At 40.2% G+C, this 25,137-nt stretch overlaps 3 protein-coding genes across 3 annotated transcripts; all 3 read right to left on the minus strand.

The window, feature by feature from the left end:
* Positions 1 to 17,128: 17,128 nt before the first annotated feature.
* On the minus strand, positions 17,129 to 18,841 carry LOC129761121 (uncharacterized). The gene has a single exon (XM_055758830.1). The coding sequence runs from the start codon at positions 18,839 to 18,841 to the stop codon at positions 17,129 to 17,131; it is 1,713 nt and encodes a 570-aa protein (XP_055614805.1).
* A 95-nt stretch (positions 18,842 to 18,936) lies between these two features.
* On the minus strand, positions 18,937 to 20,934 carry LOC129761122 (uncharacterized). Its single transcript, XM_055758831.1, has one exon. It carries the CDS (start codon positions 20,932 to 20,934, stop codon positions 18,937 to 18,939), a length of 1,998 nt encoding a protein of 665 aa, XP_055614806.1.
* Positions 20,935 to 21,129: 195 nt separating this feature from the next.
* Positions 21,130 to 21,993, minus strand: LOC129761123 (uncharacterized). Its single transcript, XM_055758832.1, has one exon. It carries the CDS (start codon positions 21,991 to 21,993, stop codon positions 21,130 to 21,132), a length of 864 nt encoding a protein of 287 aa, XP_055614807.1.
* Positions 21,994 to 25,137: the final 3,144 nt, after the last annotated feature.

Consider the following 25,137-nt stretch of genomic DNA (forward strand, 5'->3'; position numbering starts at 1 on the left):
CAATATCTGATAATCTCGTTATGTTATCATAGCCAAATTACCAAATACCAAATTAGGCATATGGAGGTTTTAGGGTACAATAAATGTTTATATGGTGGTCAGACTCTCCACCCCCCTCTTTAAGGGGGGGCTGTCATACAAATGAAACACAAATTTTCGCATCACTCGAGAATTATTCAAGGAAATGAAACCGAATTAGGCATATGAAGGTTATACGGAGCAATAAATGTTTCTATGGTAGTTAGACTCTCCACCTCCTTTTCTAAGAGGGGCTGCCATACAAATGAAACACAAATTTCTGAATTACTCGAGAATTAGTCAAGCAAACGAAACCAAATTTGGCGTGTGGAGGTTTTAGGATGTTATAAGTATTCCTATGGTGGTTAGACACTTCTTCCGCTCTCTAAGGGTGGGCTGTCAAACAAATGAAACACAAATTTCTGCATAACTCAAAAACTAATCAAGCAAATGAAACCAAATATGGCATGTTGAGGTTTTAGGGTGCAATAAATGTTTCTATGGTAGTTAGACTCTCCACCTCCCTCTCTAAGGGGGGCTGCCATACAAATGAAACTCGAGAACTATTCAAGCAAATGAAACCAAATTGGGCATATTGAGGTTTTAGGGTGCAATAAATGTTTCTATGGTGGTTAAACTCTTCACCTTCCTCTCTAAGGGCGGGCTGCCATACAAATGAAACACAAATTTCTGAATTACTCGAGAATTAGTCAAGCAAACGAAACCAAATTTGGCGTGTGGAGGTTTTAGGATGTAATAAGTATTTCTATGGTGGTTAGACACTTCTTCCGCTCTCTAAGGGTGGGCTGTCATACAAATGAAACACAAATTTCTGCATAACTCAAAAACTAATCAAACAAATGGAGCCAAATTTGGCATGTGAAGGTTTGACGGGGCACGAAACGTTTCTCTGGTGAATACACTTCTCCTCCCTTCTCTAAAGGGGGTTGCCAGACAAACGAAACACTAACTTCTTCATAACTCGTGGTTTTGGGTATGAGAAATGTTTCTATAATGGTATGACACCCCTCCCTCGTCTGGAATGAAGAGGAGGTCCCATAAAAATATTACACATATTTCAACCAAAAATATTCCAACCAAACATGCCAATTGAAAATTTTCGGAAAACTTTGAAGGAAAAAGGGAAAATTCGAAAATTAAGGAAAGAATTATGTCTGAAAATAATTTGATATTATAATGATGAGTTTTGTTAGAAACTAGGAATACTAGGAATTTTATAGTAAAAGGTAAATTCAACGGGGTCGAATAGAAGATCGATCAATGAACAGTTCTGCGATTGCACCCATGAACTTGCTCTTAGTAAGAAAACGTGAATGTTTGAAGGTATTGATAACAAAAAACAAATTTTGGGCGGGACGAAGTTTGCCGGGTCAGCTAGTTATATGTAATAATGGCCAACTTCATCCTTTTTTAAAATTTATTTTCAATAAAGGAAAATGAAACCCGATTACTCTATTTCACTTTCATTAGAAAGTTGTGATATCTGCCTAGTGAATTGAATTCTCAGAAGAAATACATGTTTTGTATTAAGGGGGGACCCCTGTCTGGAAGTTTGGAAAATAAAAAAAATTTGTGGATTTTTTTCGGATGCTACGAATAAAGTGAAGTATTCGTGTGTTTTGGTTATTGTTTAATGTATATTTGAAGATGTATTGTCCATTTTTCAATTGCACTAATAAAGATTATGCCGCTGTTGACAGCTGGATGCGTAGATGCTGTCTGAAAATCGGTACCTTGCTGGTGGTATCGGTTCTGAAGCAACGGGGTGTCGTAGAACAAATGCCAATGAATATTTTGAAACTTTAGGACAATACCTAAAGCGTTATATGAGGGTTTTTGAAAATTCGAAAAATTGCCAAAATGGCGGTCATTTTTGTTAAAAATGAGATATTTTTCATGAAAAATCTCTAAATAGAGATTTTTAAAAAACCGAAAAAATTAGACACCAAAAAACGGCTTTGTAACGCCATACATAATTTATTTTCACATGCTGAAAAAAAATTTCTGCCGAATAGATCGAGTAGATCCTGCGATATCGATATCACCAACTGAAAAAAATGGTATCGAGAAAAACGCGTTTTAAAATTCTTACAGCAATACTATATGCCTTGAGGCGACTTCATACTTTCGGCTGTAACTTTCCAACGAAATCAATTATCGAAAAATCCTTTTAGGATAACATTTCTGAGGGCATAAGCTTCTCAAAAATGCGAAAAACAAATATTAATTTTTTTCGATTTTCCAGACCGGGGTCCCTCCTTAAAGTTGTTTGCACATTATAAGAATTCCAACATTGCACAAAATATATAATAGAACCCTCTTTGCTGAATGCAACTAATTCACTCAACTGGACAAATAAAATCGCGTTAGCATTTACTGTTTCGTTTTGATTGGATATTTGAATGCCATATACGAAAAGCGAAACATATTTTCACTCACTATTACACTCTATTCATTTAATAAAAACTACATTCCGAGGGAAACGTCTATCCTAATCGGGACTCGCGGGGCCATTCCATTTGTATTGCATTAGTGATAGGGATGCAATGTACAGGAGGGGGAAACAGATATATTCAGGTAGATGATTGGATGGAAAGTGCTAATGAAGAGAAAAGCTATCTATATTCGTTGCGTCATTGCTGCAATTCGTGGTATTCAGTGTCGCTAACTGGAATTCTACGAACTAAATGCATAAAATATAAATTTTCAGCATTATTTCTGGTATAGATTAGTTGGGATCTATTGCTTATGTTGCAATGTACGGGAGCACGGGAGCATCATATTCTTACTAATTTTTAACAAGGAGTGTGCTGTCTTTGAACCAAAATTATAGGCGCTAGAGATTTTGCTCTGTTCTCCAAACAACGACACCCTGTTTCATGAAGCAATGTTTGCTCCATTAATCAGGGAGGAAAGCAGACTTTATTTTCAAAGCTTCTAGAAGACGGGCATCTCTGTTTACTATTCCTCAGCGTCCAGCATTTGTGTTGTCTTTTCACAAAAGACGGTTCCGTCCACACAGAGCGCCTTACGAAACTCAAAGTACAAAATATAATACAATAAGCAAGACTATAAAGAGTAAATATCCTCAACCGTATCATAAACGGAAGGATGCTGGCAGCCAAATAGAGGCTGCGGAAATCTAACCAACGTTATGTTCGGGTCCGGAAGTGTTCATTTGTTAGCGAGGTTATATTTTCCGCTTAGAGTTGGGTTGTTTTTTCAAACATCGCTCCTCTTACCATTTATAATGAAAAGTGTTGGTAAAATGAATGTGTTCGTTTACTTTTTGAAAATAGATATATGGATCGCTAAATTCTCAATTTTGTCATAATTTCACTGTCTGTCTGAATATCAGAACAGATTAAAAATAACCGTTGATATCCTCAATGACAGATATATTATTCTTATCCATTAATCTCCATGAATTAGGGATCAACACTTAAATCAGAAATTATTCATGTTTAGTGAAAACATGATGACTAATCAAAGTGTTATTCCATAGCAGAGATTATGCTAGAGATTTTTTTTTTCTATTTTAGGTTCTGTTAATTGAACTGGTCTTAATTGAATTTAAGCTGTCATCTGCCACGTTAACGAAGATGATTCCAGTTTCTAACTAGATGTGTTTCACGACATAATGTATACTTCCAATATGTATGTGCGTTAGGGTGCCTATGAATATGGTCATCTCGAATTTCAAAAAGATACTTCATAAAAAAATTTCATCACCTCGAAAAAACACCCTATGCAAAATATCAACTCAATCGGACCTAAGGGAGAGTGGCGCAAAGCGGTCAAAGTTTGAGTTTTTTGAAAATCGAAAAATCACCCAAGGGCGATTCAAGAAAATCGGGGTTTTCAAAAAACAAATTTGATGACAAATGTCTTAAAATAAAACGTAGTTTAATAAAACGTCGAGATCCACTATCATCTCGAAAAAAAATGTTTGTCAAAAATCGACACTTTGGGACTTTGTCTTTTTTCGAAACACGATGCAAAACGCATGGTTTAGGGTACCAATGAAAATGATAATCTCGATTTTTCATATGGAACTTCGTGCAAAATGTTGATTTACACAATAAAATACCCAAAGCAAAATATCAGCTCAATCGTATTTCATTTTGTAGTGTCGCAGACGTTAAAATTTTAGTTTTTTCAAAAACCGAAAAATCACCGGAAATTAGGGTTTTCAAAAATGTATGCCAAATGTCTTATAATTGCACAAAACGCCGAGATTTAGAGAGATTTTTTTGCACTCGGTCTTGCATTTTTTAGATAATTGTAAATCTCGACTTGTCATGCAGTGAAGACATTTGGCATTCGAAAAAATTATAAGAGGTTGTATCTAGGACATATATATGCTATAGACCAATTTGTTCCGAAGAAACGAAAGAAAGTTCCTGTCCACCCACCATGGTCCAATTCCAGCCTACGACGCCTGAAGACTATTAAAAAAGCTGTATCAAGAAGATTCTCGAGATACCGCAATGATTTTGGAAATCTCGCTATGTTACCGCAAGTAAAAACTATAGAATCTTGAATAAGAGGCTCTTCGGCGAACACCAAAGTCGAGTACAACGTAAACTGAAGCTTAATCCAAAATGCTTCTGGAAACACATAAATCTACAGAGAAACGAGCCAGGGTTGCCATCTGTTATGACTTATGAACAGGAAGAAGCCTCTACGATTCCTAGCATTAGTGATTTATTCCGTCGGCAATTTAGCGGTGTTTTTGTTAATAATTCAATCAGCGACATTCTCATCCAAAGGGCAGTTGAAAACACGCCAGTTTTACCTGAAATTGGTCCTCATCCAATCATTGATGCAATGACTGTTCTCAACGTTTGCTCAAAACTGAAAGCATCATCAAACTGTGGGCCTGATGGAATTCCATCCATAATCTTGAAACGCTGCTCTGCTAGTCTTTCTCTGCCATTATCAACTTTATTCAACACCTCTATTCAATCCGGAATTTTTCCCAAAGCATGGAAACAATCATTTGTATTCCCTGTATATAGAAAAGGCTGCAAGAGGAATGTGAAAAATTATCGTGGAATTGCTTGCTTATGTGCTATGTCCAAGCTATTTGAGGCAATTTCACTCGATTTCATGCACCATGCATGTAAAAATTACATAGCAGAGGAGCAACATGGATTCGTACCTAAACGTTCCACGTCCACGAATTTGTTGCTTTATACATCATTTATTTCAAAAACGCTAGAATCCAGATCCCAAGTCGACGCTATATACACCGACTTCTCAGCTGCTTTTGACAAGATCAATCACCAAATTACAATTGCTAAGCTGCATCGCATCGTGTTCAATGGACCACTACTGCATTGGTTGGAATCATATTTGACTGGTCGAACAATGAGCGTCAAAATAGGTGACTTCATATCCTCCCCTTTCGACGTAACATCAGGCGTTCCACAAGGAAGTCATCTAGGACCATTGATTTTCGTACTATATTTGAACGATGTCAATTCTGTTCTCAAATGTATGAAGCTTTCATATGCTGATGACTTCAAACTCTTCGTGCGTGTAAATAACCGTGATGATGCGACTTTTCTACAGCGACAGTTAGAAATCTTTGCCAGCTGGTGTGAAGCAAATTGTATGTCGCTGAACTCATCAAAATGCTCTGTCATCTCTTTTTCTCACAAACACACAACGATACAGTACGATTATGAGCTTTTCGGATCGATACTCAACAGAGTCACATGTATAAAAGACCTGGGAATTATTTTAGATTCGAAGATCACGTTCAGCGAACATATCGCATACGCAGTCTCATCCAAGGCTCTTGGATTCATTTTCCGGACTACTAAACACTTTACGGACATACAATGCCTTAAGGTTTTATACTGCTCTCTGGTTCGCTCGATTTTGGAGTACGCTTCGGTCGTCTGGGCTCCATATTACCAACATACAAAGAGTGGAGTCTGTGCAGCGTAAATTTGCCCGTTATGCACTGCGTTGCACTCCATTGGAATGACCCTCAAAACCTTCCAAGATATGAAGATCGTTGTAAGCTCCTGGGTTTGGATCAGTTATGCGTACGACGTAACACAGCTAGAGTTGTTTTCGTTTACGATCTCATCCAAGCCAACATCGACTGTTCTGGATTGTTATGTTGCATTAATTTCAACGTCAGAAGGAGAAATCTGCGTAACCACGAATTTCCCTGCCTTCCAACTGCACGAACTAATTACTCTCACCATGAGCCTGTTGCTAGCATGGCTCGAACATTCAATCGCCATTTTGAAAACATCGATTTTCATATATCAAAGAACAGAATAAAAAATCGTCTTAGACAAGCTCAAACGTTATTAGGTTAAGACAATTAGCTAAGTAGTTAGTATCATTAAGGTTCAATGTCAACCTGTTGATAAATAGTTAAATAAATAAATAAATAAACAAGGACACGACCGCATTTTCCACGTAGAAATACGGAACTATGTTATTCATTCCGCTTGTGTATCACTTTGGATATTATTTTAGAATGCATCGAAATATTTGAAATAACTTTTTTATTTATAAAATTCGTTTTACTACTTCAGCATTTGATTAGTGTATCACGTATATATCAGCATCTTTGGGTTCTTCTACAACAAATTATTGATGAAGAGAATCGTCGAAAGCTATCAGCGCCTCCCGTTTATTTGTTTCCCTCCTCACTTTACGATGGAACTGATTGAACTTTCTCATTCCCACTCAGATATCGATCACAAACTATAAACACTTTTAATCCTATATTTCGCTTGAGGTGTGATCGAACCCAAGAACATGCTACAGTAAGATTTTCATACATTTCCATGTATCTAAATACGTTGTATTCAAATAAATGCAGTGTATGTCCATATTCCAAAATTTTGGATACTCTTCCGTATCCGCGCTAGAACAAAAATTTCCCGCATGCTACCGGCACCTTCTTTGTCGTAACACACTTTGATACAGAGGGCTTCTTTTTCTTCAAGAGTATGTAGTAAATGTGTTTCGAGCGTCATTTGGGTTTTGGGTTCCGTATACCCGTTGTTTTGTCGAATAAATGAGAAGAAATGGAGCTGTATGTATGTGTGTGAAATCAACATTAGGCATGAATGCCTTGTGTTATGCTTGCTAGCTCGCTCGCAATTGTGGATTTATTTCATTCCATTTTTGTTTTGATGTGTGACTACATTTAACCGGATTATTTGGGGGTAAAATGAAAACTTAAACACAAAACATGCAGGAAAAAATTAAAGATTTCGATTGCTTATAACTCGAACATTTCTTAACAGATCGGAGAGAAGCTTGCACCAATTGATAGGAAACATTTCTACACATCTATCACAGATAATAAAATGTTATTTTTCCTGAGATAAGCAATTGAATAACTGTAAAATATCAAGCACTATCTAAACGCCCTGACTACTCCGTTTTGATTGGCCCGATTTACGGTTTCCTCAACACAGCCTTCAAAACCAAGATGCCTTACATTCCATCGCATGTTCAAATTCTTTACCTACGCAGCGAATATGCTGAATTCAATTGAATTCTAAAATTGTTTCATTCAATCAATAATTTAATCCGTTGTGGTCATTTGTAATTATACTGAATACTTTATTCAACCATGTAACAGTTTACACTTTTCATAAACGAATTTTAACGTCTAGTGATCCTGATCACGGACTAATACGTCGATTCTATGAATAATAGATAACGATACTAGGTATAAACAAAAAAATATTAGCGTTGAAAGATAAGACGATCTCTTTCAAGAGAAACTGATTCCGACCGCAAAGAGTTAATCAATACAAACAAATTATTACTAAGCCAACGGTAGCCCTACGTTAACCTTGCGGTTATATCATAGATATAACCCTTCAATTTTTTAAAGCGGGTTTTAACTTCTTCAGTTCATTCGCCTTTAGCACTGGAAGGGGCCCTTGTGGAAAGAAACTATACCCCGTCCTCCCCCTTTAACTGTTTGAGAAAGACAATCCACTCCTGCTGGACGCTCGCCGGCAACAATTTTTCATCGATGACCACCAAACGAGAAGTAGTGTGGTTTCAGGAGGAGGAGGAGTGTTAAATTATCATCATTATCATCATCAGAATTCGCTCACTGTGAAAATAGTTATTAACGGTAACTTTATTTCATGAAAACGTGACCTGTATTCGGATTTGACACCTTTCCTGAAAGACGCACTTCTACGTCAAAAAATTTGAAATCCCCAAATTCTGGTTAGTTTTCGGTTTTATAAAAAACTCAAATTTTAATGTCTGCGACACTAGAAATAGAAGTATGATTGAGCTAATATTTTGTCGAGTAAATCAATATCTCGCACGAAGTTCCATATGAAAAACGAGATGATCATTTTCATCATTGGCACCCTAAACCATACATTTTGCTTCGTATTCCGGAAAAAAAGATTAGGTGCCAGAATGTTTTTTTTCAATTTCAAAAATTTCGAGATGATAGTAGATCTCAACGTTTTATGTAATTTTAAGACATTTGACATCAAACATTTTTTTGAAAACTGATTTTCTCCCTTGGCTTCCGATTTTCGAAAAACTTAAACTTTGACCGCTTTGCTTTCTCTTCTTTAAGTCCGATTAAGCTGATATTTTGCATAGGGTGTTTTTTCGGTGTGGTAAAAATTTTGTATGGGGTAACTTTTTGATATTTGAGGGTCCATTTTTCCCATACATTAATTGGCGCCCTAATATGCGTGAAAGCATGCGGTGTGAACCAATGTAGTTACTTTTGACGTAGGACTACGTCTAACCGGAAGATATCCCTATAAAATAAAAATAAAATGAAAATATAGGCACAGAACAAGAAGAAAAAAGAAAGATATCAAAAGATTATACCTAGTGCATTTTCTAATAGATCGCAAAGATGTTTGTATCAATTTATAGGAAATATTTCTACGCATCTATAACAATGAATAACATTTTTTTTCTCTTGAAATAAATATTTGAATAATTATGAAACGTCAAGCATTATCCAAATGCACTATGTGCAACCTTTTGATTATTATTTAATTTGTGCTCTTCAAATGGTTCAGTTTGTCGAGAAAAGTGTCGAGATAATTTCTGTTCTCACGAAAAATTAATCCGCTGGCGTTTTTCAGGGCCACCAAATTTCTCACAAAAGATATTAAAAGGCATTACAATACGACGCATTCTAACGTGATATCCTGAATAATAAAATAATACTTATTTTTTTGTTTTCTCGGGGAGAGCTTGTATTGATTTAAAATTGTTCTTGAGATGTTTCTACGATAGACCATTCAGTTTTTACGAATTCGTGCATGATTTCCGAACTAAAAGTGGCTTCAAAAGGTAATGCATTGCAAGCCGAATGGAAAGAAGAAATTTTCCAAAAGCGACAGCTGTGTTCATTGTTATAGTTACCAACCTACACAATCGATTTAAGATTTTATGATGCCGTTTTGCGAAAGATGCTGAATAGTATAATTTGTGAATTATTTGTTTGGGTTCATGTTTTTGGGAGCGTTGGAGATGTAATTTTACTAATAGTTACAGAAGAACTACTCGGATATTCGATAAGTTATTTAAATTGACAGCCGTTTGTATAGTCGTCCTACAACTTCTCGGTTATGTTCCCAACATTAACCACCCGTCGTTTTGTGCGTATAAGACCACTTGTATGTGTTATTCTCAATACGGGGAGAATTCAACGGACACTGACTTGATTCACGGAATGAGGAACAATATATACTCGGAGCTTTGATGACGAATCATGAGTCGTGTTAGCAGGATTTAGAGCAGCTGAAATGTTCGAAATAGCTTCCATATATTTCGTAATGAATATCAAAGGCTTTAGCACGACATTGTCAAAAAATATTAGGTGAACATGGTACCTTGGTTCATATTTCAGGCAATACACGAATTTCATGCTTGTAGAAGCCTGTTTGGATGGAAGCGATCCAGTTATCAAGTAATTTTTTGATTAGATTAAAACTCCACAAAATCATGTTATATTTGTTCAAAATATTAAATTTCTTTCATCGTGTCGTGATTTTAAATCCGGATACCTTTTTAATCATACTTTGAAATCCGGACACTTGTTTTTTTGCGATTCTTTGAGAAAAATTATTGAATAATTATTGTAGAACTTTTTAACGGGTGTGTCATAAGTAGCGGGACTAAATGGAAACGGGTTTGGTACAAAAGTTTTTTTATTAATTCAATTATTTATTGTATTTTCACAGGATGACTACCACAAGATGACGCCATTTATATATACTTTCAAAATCCTATCAATATGGGTATCAAATGAAAGGGGTTGATTAGTAAAATACAAAAACTTATGAAAAATGTAAATCCAAAATGGCGGATCACATATTCTCTTAGTATCAAACGAAAGGGCTTGACTACCAGAACAGAGTTATCGATGAAAAATGTAAATCCAAGATGGCGGTCGCTACAAAATGGCGGATTACATATTTTCTCTAAACCCCATCAATATGGGTATTGAATGAAAGGTATTGAATAGTAGACAGTTATTCATGAAAAATGGAAATCCAAAATGACCGCCACTACAAGATGGTTCCAAACCTCATCAATATGGGTATCCAATGAAAGAGCTTGGCTAGTAGAATACAGTTATTGATGAAAAATATAAATCCAAGATGGCGGCCACTACGAAATGGCGGATTACATATTTTCTTAAAACCCCATCAATATGGGTATCAAACGAAAGAGATTGACTAGTAGAACACGGTTATTCATGAAAAATGCAAATCCAAAATTTTGAAGAAATTGATGAATGGTTTTATTGTAGAGAAATATACTAATGATACAGATAATGTACTAAAAACTAAAAATTAAAATAATTAAAAGACACTTTTTAAGTTCAACGGTTTCATTTAGATTAAACATAATAACAATACAGATGATGTACTAAAAGCACATGTACACATTTAGATGAAATTTTGGAAAAAATATATGGCAACATTTTGTGGTGGCGGCTATTTTGAATTTGTATTTTTCATAAATAACTGTGTTTTACTAGTCCCTTCAGTTGATACCCATATGGATGGAGTTTTAAGAAAATATGTATACCACCATTTTATAGCGACTGCCATCTTGGATTTACCTTTTTCATCAATAATTGTATTCTACTAATCAAGCCCTTTCATTTGAAAAAAAGTATATATGGCACCATTTTTTGCTGGCGGCCATTTTGGATTTAAATTTTTCATAAATAACTGTGTTCTACTAGTCCAGCCCTTTCGTTTGATACCCATATTGATGGGGTTTAGAGAAAATATGAAATCCGCCATTTCATAGCGGCTGCCATTTTATAGCGGCCGCCATTTTGGATTTTCAAGATCATGAAATACGCAGTTTTATAATGACTGCAGAGATGAAGGTGTGTCCCAAATTTCAGAACAATCGGTCAACAGGAAGGGGGTTAAATCTCTATTAATGTGGGACAGCACTACAGACAAAGTTACAAAGTTACCCACACACATACAAACGGGTCATATAATCGACCCCGTCTTGTATACCAAAGAGTTTTGCGGTTTCCCGGATCGAAAATCTTTGCTCCACACTCCATACTCCATACTAAGGTATCTAACATACCCTTATGCAACTCCTTCAATGAGAAATTTAATCGTCAACGGAGGCGATCTGGCGTAGTGGTAACATCCATGCCTCTCACGCTGAAGGTCACGAGTTCAATTCTCACTCCCGACATTCTTCCAAAAATGGAAGTAAAAGTGACGAACCAGCCAAATGAGTTGAAAATCACTATAATACAGATAAAAAAAAAAAATCGTCAACTTTTGACCGTCCGGATTTTAAATCATGTTCTGAATGTGCTTTTTATTCCGGACATAGGTTTGTGAAATTCACATTGATTTTTGATTTTTAACATTTTTTGTTAACAGCTAGGTACCATGTTTGACACTAAACTAACTTGACACAATAGTAACTATCAGTCATATCAATTCAACATGCAAAAAATGTCATGGTTCTGGCATAATATTGAATGTAATGAAAAAGTGTCCGGATAAAAAGCGTCCGGATTCAGAAGCATCACTGTATGTAAAAATTAATTTCTGTTTGTCTGTCTGTCTGATTCTTATGGACTCGGAAAAATGTAAATCCAAAATTTTGAAGAAATTGATGAATGGTTTTGTTGTAGAGAAATAAACTAATGAGACAGATAATGTACTAAAAACCAAAAATTAAAATAATTAAAAAAACTCTTTCTAAGTTCAATGGTTTCATTATGATTAAACATAATAACAATACAGATGATGCACTAAAAGCACATGTACATATTTTGATGCAATTTTGGAAAAAATGGCACTATTTTGTGGTGGCGGCCATTTTGGATTTGTATTTTTCATACAGGAAGGGGGTTAAATTTTTTTCTGTCTGTCTGTCTGATGCTTATGGACTCGGAAACTACTGAACCGATCAACATGAAAATTGGTATGTAGGGGTTTTTGGGGCCGGGGAAGGTTCCCGTGATAGTTTGAGACTCCTCCCCCCTCTCTAAGGGGGGCTCCATATAAATTAAATACAAATTTCTTTATTACTGTGCTGCCATACAAATGAAACACAAATTTCTGCGTAGCTCGAGAATTAATCAAGCAAATGAAACTCTCTCTCTCTCTCCCTTAGATTTGTAGTTTCCCTCTAGACAGCGATTAACCTACACCATGTTGTAAATCAGAGAGTTAATTTGGAAGTATTGCTCCTGTAAACGGAGAAGATCTGTCACAACATGAAAGTTGTCCGATTTCGAGCGTCTTATTGCTTAGTCATTTCCTAGTGGATTTACTTCAAATTTTGCATCAATCGATTTGAGCTCTCCTTAACAATCTATTACAACCAAAAAGTTATATGTTTTGTGAAACTAGCCATTAAAAAAAATGTCAAGCATTATATTAGGCTGTCAAAAAAGTCCTGCGGTATTTCCGCGAGGTGTCGTTGTAAGCGCTTAGTTCTAGTTGTATTCATTGTATCGGGTCATACTATAGCTTATTGGAAAGGTATTTTTGCGCGCTATAATATAGTCCTTGACAGTGTTTTGTTTGGTTAAGTCGTTCGTGAGTTATAGTGTCACAAATATGGAGCAAAATAAAGAGAAAATCCGACATATTTTACAGTACTACTATGACAAAGGCAAAAATGCATATCAAGCTGCCAATAAAATTTGTGCAGTTTATGGACCCGATACAGTTTCCATTTCCACCGCACAACGATGGTTTCAACGTTTTCGTTCTGGTGTAGAGGTCGTCGAAGATGCGCCACGCTCCGGAAGGCCTGTCGTCGAAAATTACGACAAAATCGCTGAATTAGCCGAGAAAGACCGGCATAGTAGCAGCCGTAGCATCGGCCAAGAGCTGGGGATAAGTCATCAAACCGTTATCAACCATTTGAAGAAGCTTGGATTCACAAAGAAGCTCGATGTATGGGTGCCACACACGTTGACGCAAAAAAAACATCTTTGACCGTATCGACGCATGTAAATCGCTGCTGAATCGTAACAAAATCGACCCGTTTCTGGAGCGGATGGTGACTGGCGATGAAAAGTGGGTCACTTACGACAACGTGAAGCGTAAACGGTCGTGGTCGAAGCCCGCTGAAGTGGCTCAGACGGTGGCCAAGCCCTCATTAACGGCCAGGAAGGTTCTGCTGTGTGTTTGGTGGGATTGTCAAGGAATAATCTATTATGAGCTGCTTCCCTATGGCCAAACGCTCAATTCGGACCTGTACTGCCAACAACTGGACCGCTTGAAGGTAGCACTCATGAAGAAGAAGCCATCTTTGATAAACAGAGGCCGCATTGTCTTCCATCAGGACAACGCCAGGCCACACACTTCTTTGGTGACGCGCCAGAAGCTCCGGGAGCTCGGATGGGAGGTTCTTTAGCATCCGCCGTATAGTCCGGACCTTGCACCAAGTGACTACTACCTGTTTGTGTCCATGGCGAACGAGCTAGGTAGTCAGAAGTTAGCCACAAAAAAGGCCTGTGAAAATTGGCTATCGGAGTTTTTTGCCAATAAGGAAGCGAGCTTCTATAACAGGAGTATTATGAAGTTTGTCATCTCGTTGGGAACAAGTCATCGAACAAAACGGCGCATATTTGACTTAAAACAGATGATTGTAACTAATTTTATGAACAAATGAAAATTCAAAAAAAATACCGCAGGACCTTTTTGACAGCCTAATATTACCAAAAATCCTACGTAATTATTGGTGAATTAGCACAAGCAATGTATCCTCTTCCAGTTGCTTATCCGACGCATTTGCACTTTATGGAACTAAAAATACGAGACTGCGCAATAAAATATGTTTTTGTGCCTGATTTACTACTGCGCTAAATCCCACCTTTTGATTGATCTAATTTGGGCTCTCCCAGTCTGACAGCGGAATCGCTTCGGTTGGTCGATAGTGTGCATCGATCTGCATCGATCGAAACAAATGATAGTCGGAAGGAACAAGTTCTGGACTATAAGGCAGATGAACCAGAATTTCCCATCCGCTATTTTTGAAATAGTTTGTAAAGAACATGAAGCAACATGATACCGAACGTTGTCATGGTGGAATATTATCGATTCGTGTCTGACCGCAATGAACGAATGAATTGTTACCTGTGGATGTCTCCTTTGATCGTTTGACCTGCTGTTAGCAGCTCATAGTGAATCACACCCTTTTGTTCTAATCACATACAGAATACAGATTACTATGGCATGGTTCAAGGAAAATTTCAGTCATGCAAAATTACCGTTCGACATCTCTCGCTTTCAATTCGTATGGAACATCTCCTTGGATGTATCCTGCGGCTATGAGTTGATTATAAATAGCTTATCAAGTTACTCCCAACGATTCTGCCAGCTCTGTTTGCGTTTTACATTAATTTTAATCGAGTAATCTCTCTAGTTTTTCGTCTTCGAACTTTATCGGTTGACCCGGACGCTTTTTGTCTTCAACGCTAAATTCACCACTTTTAAATCGTCAAAACCATTCCCTACAACATCTATTCGATGGTGCAGGGTCACCATTAACTTCCACAAACATTCGATACGCTTCAGCTGCAGTAAAATTAAATTTTCAGCATCTTTTGCCGTGGCCAGTACTGCCACACATATAGGTTTATCTCGAAAGGTACATATTTTTTCGATTTTTTTGGTACAGATTTTCTGGAGTGATAAATTAATTCTGCAATGTTAAATCCCAGGAACAAACTCATTCTACTTTTAGGTTTGAATGATGATGAATGAATACCGTGCCCAAATAAAAAATTGATCCGTTAAAAATCTCTGCTGGACAAAAAACAATTGCCTGAAAAGAAATGACACCTCGATCGCATTTTAATATTCTAACTATGCCTCACTGCTCGGCAACTGTCGAGTGATTTTTTTTCTGATTATAATAACAACAAAACTAAACATCTAAATCGACAAAGCAACTATACGATGATCACATTCTTGAATTCTAAACATTTGATCAAATAGTGTAGAGTAGTTTGAATCTTTTAATAACTGATGCAGTCGAAGTTTAGGAAAAGAGTGTATTATCAAACAAATGAGTAATTTGTAGCTTGAGTACTATTTTTCCAACAGATTTTTCTATGCAACATTTAACAACAACACATCATGGCATACGTAGTGGCATTTTTAGGTGTCTACTATATGTTTGTTGTTGCAAAATGATTGTATGAAATGATTTTCTATTTTTTTGTCTCTGGTTGCCCTTGAGCTTGAAAACAAATTTCTTGTAGAGGCTAAAGAAGCAATGTAAATAATTTGTATCCAATTATTCATTAAACAAAAACAAAAACTACAATGGCTTTTTTCGCATATCATTTACTTATACGTGAATATAATGTTTCATTACATTGACGTTGCTTCGAATCACTATATGAAACAATGAATGAGAGCAAAGGAGTAATGAACATTTGATTACGTCAATTTTATTATAATTGGCAAACACTCAATTCGGTTTTTTTCAAAGGATAAAATACAGATTGCTAACCACAAAGCAAACAGACAAGAAATACAATACTGCACAATACTTTCAACCAATTAATATTGCCTTAAACTTAATTATCTTTCAATGTGCTCAGTATAGTTTACGGTATAAAAAGCTGTACACCTTCACCAGCATTGGTTTCAGTTTTGTACCAGAATCTCAAATTAGCGCCAAACACTCCATACGGAAGGAATGCAAAACAAGACATCTCCGGAAACGAACGTGATTTGAATTGGAAATTTTGGTAGCCACACGGAGGAAGCAGTCTTCCTAATGCCAAGCAAAAGAACAGCGAAAGAAATGTACACTGGCGAAGACACACCTATCAGTACCGGAACAGTTTCATTGGGATTCCGGCAATTTCCGGTACACAAAATGGATGAAGCTAGAGTTCGGCTCGATGCTGTTTTTCGAATTCCATTAATTAATTTATTGGAGACAACTTGCTTTCAACTGATTGAGAACTTGCCGTTCCAGTCTAGAAATCTATTGCCCTCATAACTTTTGGGAAAATTTTCGTTCTTGTGTTCTTGTGATGAAATTATCGCGTTTTATGTTGGAATTAAGTAAGCTACCCGCAGATTAAAGCATAAATGAGGATCGAATCCTCCCCAGCCTCCTAGACATGCAGGCATTTTTATTCTCCATCATAACAATGCACGCGTCGTCCCACGCGTCCAGCTCATTGAAACTCAAAGAAATCATGTTGATACATACGGTAACTAAATTTGCTCTGTTGGGAACAAGGTGCAGAAATGTTTTAAACCTCTCAAACAAGATAATTCTTATGCTAACGAAGTAAGACATTCTTTTTCAAGGTGAGTTCAAATTACTATTTCATATAAACATAAAAACATCTTTTATGATTTGACACACTAAAAGGAAGACTTAGCCCTACGTCAAAAGGATGCTGCATGCTGAATAATCGTTGATCGCTGACTGATGGTTCTATTATCCTACGTTGTGTTTCTTTTCAGCTGTGGTGGGACAGCAACCGGGCAGCAATAATCAGCAGGGCAGAATTTCACATGCACTACACTTTATTTTTGGTGTTCCCTTAATGCGGGTCGAAAAACTACTAACTAGACCACTTCAAGCTGGAGTTTTCTTCTTCGTTCTGGGTGCCCATGGAACTCGGAAGCATGCAGATCTTGACGATAGGACGAGTGATGATACCGCCACCAGCAGTCCGTAGATCAACAACCCTCGTTAATCCATCACCTCCAGGATGGATGGCTTCGATCCGAGCAAGGGGCCATCGAATCGGTGGTTGCATCTCGTCGACTACGATGACAAGCTTTCCCGGAGTAATGTCGTTGTTGCGCATCCAACATCGGGTGTCCTTCAGCAGCTCTTGCAGATACTCCTTCTTCCAATGCATCCAAAATTGCTGCGCATGCAGTTGCAGCTGCTGGTAGTGATCAACTTTGTACGTAGGCAGGTGTCGCAGATCTGGGTCGGGCAGAGCAAGCAGCGATGATCCAATGAGGAAATGAGCTGGAGTCAAAGCGGCCACGTCGTTGGGGTCTTCGATCATCGGAAGCAATGGTCGGCTGTTCATGGCTGCTTCAATTTGCGTGAGAACGGTGGACATTTCCTCGAACGATAAGCGAGTTGTTCCCAGGGTTCGGTAGAGGTGCTTTTTCGCCACTTTGACGGCTGCCTCCCACAGGCCACCGAAATGTGGAGCTTTCGGAGGAACCATGTGCCAGGTGATACCTTCGCCGTTGCAGGTGGCAATGATTTCGTCCTGCTGGGCTCGGTCGTGGAATTTGGCGAACATCTCAGCTAGTTCGTTTCTTGCTCCTTCGAAGTTCTTCCCGTTGTCCGAATAGATGCGGGAAGGCCTTCCACGTCGGTCGATGAAGCGTCGAAGAGCAGCCAGGAAACCTTGAGTAGATAGGTCGCTGACCAACTCTAGGTGCACTGCTTTGGTCGAGAAGCACACAAATTGGCACAGATACGCTTTTGATGGCGAGGCGCGTTTGTGGATTGGGCGAAGATATACAGGACCAGCGTTGTCAACTCCCGTAATGCTGAACGGGCGGCTTGGAACGACTCGATGGAAAGGCAGCTGTCCAATTTGCTGCTGAGCCGGTACTGGGTTGAGACGTGTACATCGGGAGCAGTTCCGAACCACACTGTGGACGAGCCTTCGCCCTCTGGGTGGCCAATACTCCTCGCGAATGGCAGTTAACAGAAAGCGCCCGCCGCCGTGAAGCAGTTTGCGGTGGAAGTGTTCAGCGATAAGGTGGGTGAACGGATGGTTGGTAGGGATTAGGGCAGGATGTTTAGCTTGGTAGGGCATAAGAGCAAATTCAAGACGTCCTCCCACTCTCAAGACTCCCTCTGGATCGAAGAATGGAGTCATTTTACGGATGTGCGACTGTTTCGCGACGGGCTTACCCTCCTTCAGCTGCTTTATTTCGGCGAAATAGCCATCTTCCTGGGCCAATCGGGTCAGATACGCTTTGGCCGTATTGATCTCCTCGACGGTGAGCAAGTGTGAAGAGGGAGCCGCTGAGTGTGAAGGTTGTGTGCGGACTTTCGATCGGGTGTTGCTGACAAAGCGCACACAATATCCGATGATATGAAGCAGGCGGCTATAGGAGGACCAGCGAGAGAACCACGGCTTGATTGTTGGTGACGCTTGAGTGACCGCCACGATGGTTTTCACCTCTAAATCTTCCTCTGGAACACCCGGAAGAATCGAAATTGGCCAGCTTTGAGATGACTGAGATAACCAATCGGGACCACGACTCCACAAGTCGCTGTTCAGGAAGTCCAACATTCCTCGTGAAACCAGGTCGGCAGGGTTGTCAACTCCACGCACATGCTTCCATTCGCAGCCTTGTGTGTACTGCTGTATTTCAGCCACTCGGTTTGTCACGTATGTAGGCCAGCACGAACGACCACCGGGGCGATGAGTCCAAGAGGATTGAAAAGCCTGGCTGCATCGGACAGAATGGACCGCTTGGTTGAAACTGCATCACTAAACTGCACCTTGGAATCAAAACGGAGATAATCGCCTTCAGGTTCCCAAATGATCCCAAGCGCCTTGATGGATTCCTCAGGAGTGAAGTGAAGGGCGGATTGTGTCCCAACTTGCTCGTTGCTGAGACCTTGCAACACCTCAAGACGGTTAGAGGCCCACTTCCGCAACTCGAAACCACCCTTCGGTAGTAGCTCGTCGAGCTCGGTACGCAGACGGATCGCTTCTTCAATAGATTGGGCACCACCAATGAAGTCGTCCACGTAGAAGTTCTTCTTGAGCGCTGGACCGCCAATCGGATACGCTGCGCCTTCGTCTTCCGCTAGCTGCTGCAGTGTGCGTGTGGCCAGGTAGGAAGATGGAGCCAAGCCGTACGTCACGGTTAGCAACTCGTACACTTGAATTGGTGTTTTCCCGGAAAATCGCCACAGGATGCGCTTGAACCTGACGTAATCGGGGTGTACGAGTATTTGCCGGTACATTTTGGCAATGTCGGCAACCAGAGCGATGGGGAAGGTACGGAATCGAAGAATAATATCCAGGAGATCGTCCTGCACCACGGGACCCACGCAAAGAGCTTCATTAAGCGAGAAGCCGGTGGAAGTTTTCGCTGAGCCGTTAAACACGACCCGAACCTTGGTCGTCGTACTTTCCTCCTTAACTACGGGGTGGTGGGGCAGGTAGTACGCAGGAGCATCATCATCGTCAGCTTCGACCAACCGCATGTGGCCGAGAGAGATATACTCCTTGATAAACTTGCGATATTCTTCTTTCAAATGTGGATCTCGTTCCAGTCGCTTTTCCAAGTGTTCGAATTGTCGCTGGGCATTGTTTCGGAATTCACCAATCATGACTTCAAAGTCGGGTTTGCGGGGATAACGCACGATGTAGCGGCCTTCTTCATTTCGGGAGACAGTAGACTGATACAGGGTCTCGCATCTTCGCTCCTCTACAGAATATGTATCGGTGTTGGTCAGCTCCTCTGTTCGCCAGAATCTCTCCAAACATTCCTCCAGAGAAACCATGGAAACCTCAACTTCACTACACGAGGCGGTTGGCATCGATGCCTGCGTGAATGGGCCAGCATACGAAGTACCGGCCACGATCCATCCGAAGACGCTATTGACCAGAAGTGGGACGTTTCTGTCAAGCTGGATGCGTTCGTTGCTGGGGAAGAAGGAGTAGAAGTGCCTGGCGCCTAGAACCATATCTATTGGTTGGCTCTCGTTGAACGAAGGATCAGCCATGAAGAGATCCTCCGGAATTATCCATCCTGCAGTGGAAATGCTTTGCGACGGAAGATCGGCGGTCACTTTATCCATCACGAGGAAATTAACACCACAAGAGAAGTTGCCTTTCCTGGATTGCACCTGGGCGAAGACGGATTCAGTGATCGATTTCGGAAGCTGACCTGCGCCTTGGACCGTTACATTTGCAGACTGTCGACGTAGTCGTAGAATCCTCGCCATCCGATCTGTGATGAGGTTTGGTTGCGATGCACTGTCCAGGAGAGCGCGAGCGAGATATTCCGAACCGTGGGAACCGATGACCTTCACGACAACGGTGAGCAGAAAGACGTTCTCACGGGGCTGTTGTAGAGCAGTACTGACCTCGACAGGTAGAGCATTTTCGGCAGCAGCGACTATAGATTGCGTAGAAGGATCGACCGTAGGTGATGGAGTGGAAGATGACCCTGACGAGACTGCTGTTGAACCAGAAGAAGCATTTTGGCTACTGGCTTTTCGTGAATCAGTTTCATGGAGAAAAGTGTGATGCCGTCGATTACATTTGCGACGGTTGAGAGTGGAGGAACAATTGCGAACGAAGTGTCCACTGCTCAAACAGTTGTGGCATAGCCGTTTGGAAGTCACCAACTTATGTCGATCTCTCATCGGAAGGCTTTGAAACTTGGAACACCTCGCGATGAAGTGCGCTTCGCCGCAAGCACTGCACTTACCCCCAGAGCTGGTAGTCGATGCGCAAGAAGAGAGGCGAAACTGGGAATGAGAGTGATTTCTCTTCGACGAATGAAAATGACCACTTGAAGACTCGGCGGTATGGTGATTCACCGAAATGGATTCCAGCACTCAGGTTCTCCTCTGTAGGAAATCGATGAGACAGGCGTAGTCCGGGTTCTCCACTGTTGACGCGTGGTCCCCCCAAGCCTTCAGTGAGTCGTCGTGCAGTCGCGTGCACGGAAGATGCTCCAAGATGGCGCTCCAGGAATCGGTTGGTTCCCCCAGCTGCTGCAGAATCTTCGTATGCCGCTCGAAGTCATCCACCAGGCTATGCAACGTCGCAGCGGACTCCTTCTTCATGCGAGGGATGTCGAAGAGCGCCTGCAGGTGTCTCTTCTTCAGCAAATAGTCGTTAGAGTAGCGGCTCTCCAAAGTCGTAGCGTAGTTGACGGAACTGATTCCGATGGATTCTATCAGCTGAGCAGCTTCACCCTTGACAGCTGCTCGTAGATAGTGGAACTTCTGAATATCCGGCAACTCCGGATTCGAGTGAATGAGCGCCATGAAAGTGTCGTGGAATGCAAGCCATTGCATGTAATCACCGTCGAATTCGGGCAAAGAGATCGTAGGCAACTTGATACCAGAGAGAGTGGAGGAACTACGAATGGGAGGAGGGCTGTGGTCTTGAATAACGGGAAGTGGAAGTAATTTTGCAAGGAGACTAGCTTTAATTTCAAACAGCCGAGATTCAAACTGCTCACAAACACATGCATGCTCTGCCCTACCTTCATCCGTAGTTTCGTTGTCCTCGAGCTGCGCCTGCACAGCTTCGAGCCCATTCCAGATGCCGTCGAGATATTGAAGACGCACTGAAGCCTGCGCTTGGTCCCGTTCTGCAACATATCCTTCGATGAGAGCTTCTGCCCGACCCAACGATGTAAGCAGCGTCTCACGCCGGGATAGCATCTGCGCCACCGTCCGCGTTTCTGCCATCTTCCGCAGAGGCTTGATGAATCAGCAATGGATGCTCACCGGATGACCTGATCCAAGCCAAAATGTGCCTTGTAGAAAAAAAGGGATCTAAAGGGCACCTGCGATACTCGCAAAATCTAATTGGACAGGTCTTTACCTTGCGCCCGATAAATCGAGCCTTGTATTTTTATTCAGCCAACCGGAACTCGATGCAGTACGGTTCGTACTGAGAATCGTCACACTAGTCCGTCGAAATGGTCACAGAGGGTAGCGAAGGGAGCCCGAATCCACCGCAGGGGTAGCGGGAAAAGTAAATCGTCCTACAGAGCAGCGAGTATCGTCACGGACACCGTCAATCCAACGAACTCGGCGATGTACTGCCACGAGGGGGCAGCTATAAGGAAAAAGGTCCAATGCCGCAGTGCGTATCGCCAGATTTGCTGCACTGCAACAGGTCTACCGAAAACCACGGCGCGTAGTGCCACAACACGGAAAATCCTCGATGGGGATCGTCACACAGATGAATACACAATGGCTAGGGACGCCGATGAATACACAATGGCTAGATGAATACACAATGGCTAGGGACGCCGATGAATACACAATAGCTAGGGACGCCACGGTGCACAATGGTCCAATTGTGTTCGGTGATCGAGGTAGCGAAATGGCGCTCTAGGCCAGAAACAATGCCACCGTCCAGTTTCAGTGGCAAATTGTAGACCACGAACAAGCGAAGTTGATCAGTGCATGCAAAAAGAAAAAAATAGGATCTGAAGGGCACCTGCGATACTCACAAAATCTTATCGGACAGGTCTTTACCTTTCGCCCGATAAATCGAGCCTTGTACTGTTACAAGCAGTAAACGGGAACAAAAAACTCCGTCAATGCTGACTTTGAAGATGGCAGCGCCCTGGTTCCAACAGTGCTCGGCACGTGGCTCGGACCAAATCCTGGTCACGGCACCAAAATTATGATGGTTCTATTATCCTACGTTGTGTTTCTTTTCAGCTGTGGTGGGACAGCAACTGGGCAGCAATAATCAGCAGGGCAGAATTTCACATGCACTACACTTTATTTTTGGTGTTCCCTTAATGCGGGTCGAAAAACTACTAACTAGACCACTTCAAGCAGCCGGCCGGTCGGGTATACTGGCTGATCGGCTCGCGAAGTGAGAGCTGAGAGAAAGGAGAACTGGGCTAAAGTGCGCCCGCTAGCACCAGCCCCATAGATAAGATCGAAAAAGGCTAATGCAGTGCAGCCAGAACCAACACTGACCTTCAGCGCATTCGTATGTACAGCTCGGTACTGCTGTTGAAGATAGTTCAACACTTCTTTAACCCTTTCGCTACGAGCGTCGTCTTTAGACGACATGAGAGTGATACTGCACATCGATCACACCAGCGCGATGTGCATACTTTTCGGCGCAATGCTCTGTTCAGCGGTAGCACATTGCCGTAGAGAAAGGGTTAATCCATTTGCTGAAGTTTGCCAACATAGAAGATACATGAATGAAAATAAGCTAAACTGAACGGCTCGAGACTACACACAAAACAAGAAAATGTGATACAGGGTGGACTCGATTATATACAGTTTCTGATATCTTTTCACTGTATATAATCGAATCCTGTATATAATCGAGAAAAAAAAAATTTTTTTGCATGTATTTTTCGTTTTTTTTTGTACATAAAAGAGGAATTTAATTTTTGATTCATCCCCTTAAAGTTAGAAAACACCTTTCTCACATAACAAATATGATTTCATCCAGATTCTCTCAGGAGATGATAGACGATTATATTTGATGAAAAAAAAAATAAGTTCGAATTTCAACAATGACAGAGTTATAGAACTTTTTTTTTGTTTCGGACTCTATTGCCTCAAACTGGCTCTACATTTAAAAGTACGCTATGGAAGACGATTCTGATGCTCTCATTTGAAAGATGAAAAAAATTAGTACAGGATATAGTAGTGGAACAACTAAATTAGTTAATTTTAGTAACATTTTGGAAGTAAAAAACTTTAAAGTTAATAATTTTTAATGTGTTATTATTCATTTCATCCTAGAAATTTATATTAAACTTGATTGTTTCTATCAACTAAATTGAAGCTCTCAAACCGCCCTACAATTTGTTCTTTGACACCCAACTTCTATCTTTCTTAATTGGGCTGCAAAATCGATATAAAGAATTCCTTGTGAAAATTCAAGCAGAATCTTCAAAAATCACGATTTTTACCCCACTGTACATGTAATAGCAACTTAAATTTCACTTAAACGTTGAAAGGTTACATATCTTCTTGAAATTATTCATATTTGATATATATATTCTTTATCCCAGATGTTTCATTTTTATTACTAGGCTCATCTAGCAATTCCGCTGTAACAGAGCCGAATTTATCGTGTACATTTTTTTCTCATGTTGTATATTACACAGTATACCATACAGGCCATACAGGCGTAAAAGTATTCTTATCTCATCGGTACACATTTTTTATCTATTACACATTAGCCATTCAGGCTTAAGAGTATTCATTCCTATTCTATCGATACACAACACATGTCGCATTTTTCGGCGTAAGAATATTTCTATTGTTCAAGTGTTCACAGTTGGACACAGCTTATAAATAGCACCAATTACCGATGCAGCAGATCGATCGTATGTGGAGTGAGAGGCTGGGATTACCGTCACATGATGATTGTTGCGTGAACGTAGTATCTAGAATAACACACAAAGATGGTCAGTTGAGGGCCCTGAGCTCGGCTCATGGTTGTTCGCAACCACGCAACCAATTAGGCTACGAAGACCCCCTTATTTGAAATATGAAAAAAAAAACTCCAAACTGTATGTCTGCATATTTAGCCATCGTGAACTTAAATGTAACAAATTAAAATCAAACATTAATTTCAAGACTGAAATGACACACAAAATGACCACCCTGTACAAACTGTTATACAAATAACACAGATAAGCTACACTCACAATACACTCAGAAAATTATAGCAATAGACCGAACACGAACGAAACTCAATAGACCATGTAAAAAGGGAGATAGAATTGATATAGTGATCAGTATCCGACCGATCACCAAGGAATAAATACTGTAAAAATACAAAAATTATATTATTGTGACAAAATTGAAAAGTGGTTCTAATAAATTTGTATATATTGA

This window comes from Toxorhynchites rutilus, chromosome 1 (assembly GCF_029784135.1).
Source record: "Toxorhynchites rutilus septentrionalis strain SRP chromosome 1, ASM2978413v1, whole genome shotgun sequence".
Lineage (NCBI taxonomy): Eukaryota > Metazoa > Arthropoda > Insecta > Diptera > Culicidae > Toxorhynchites > Toxorhynchites rutilus.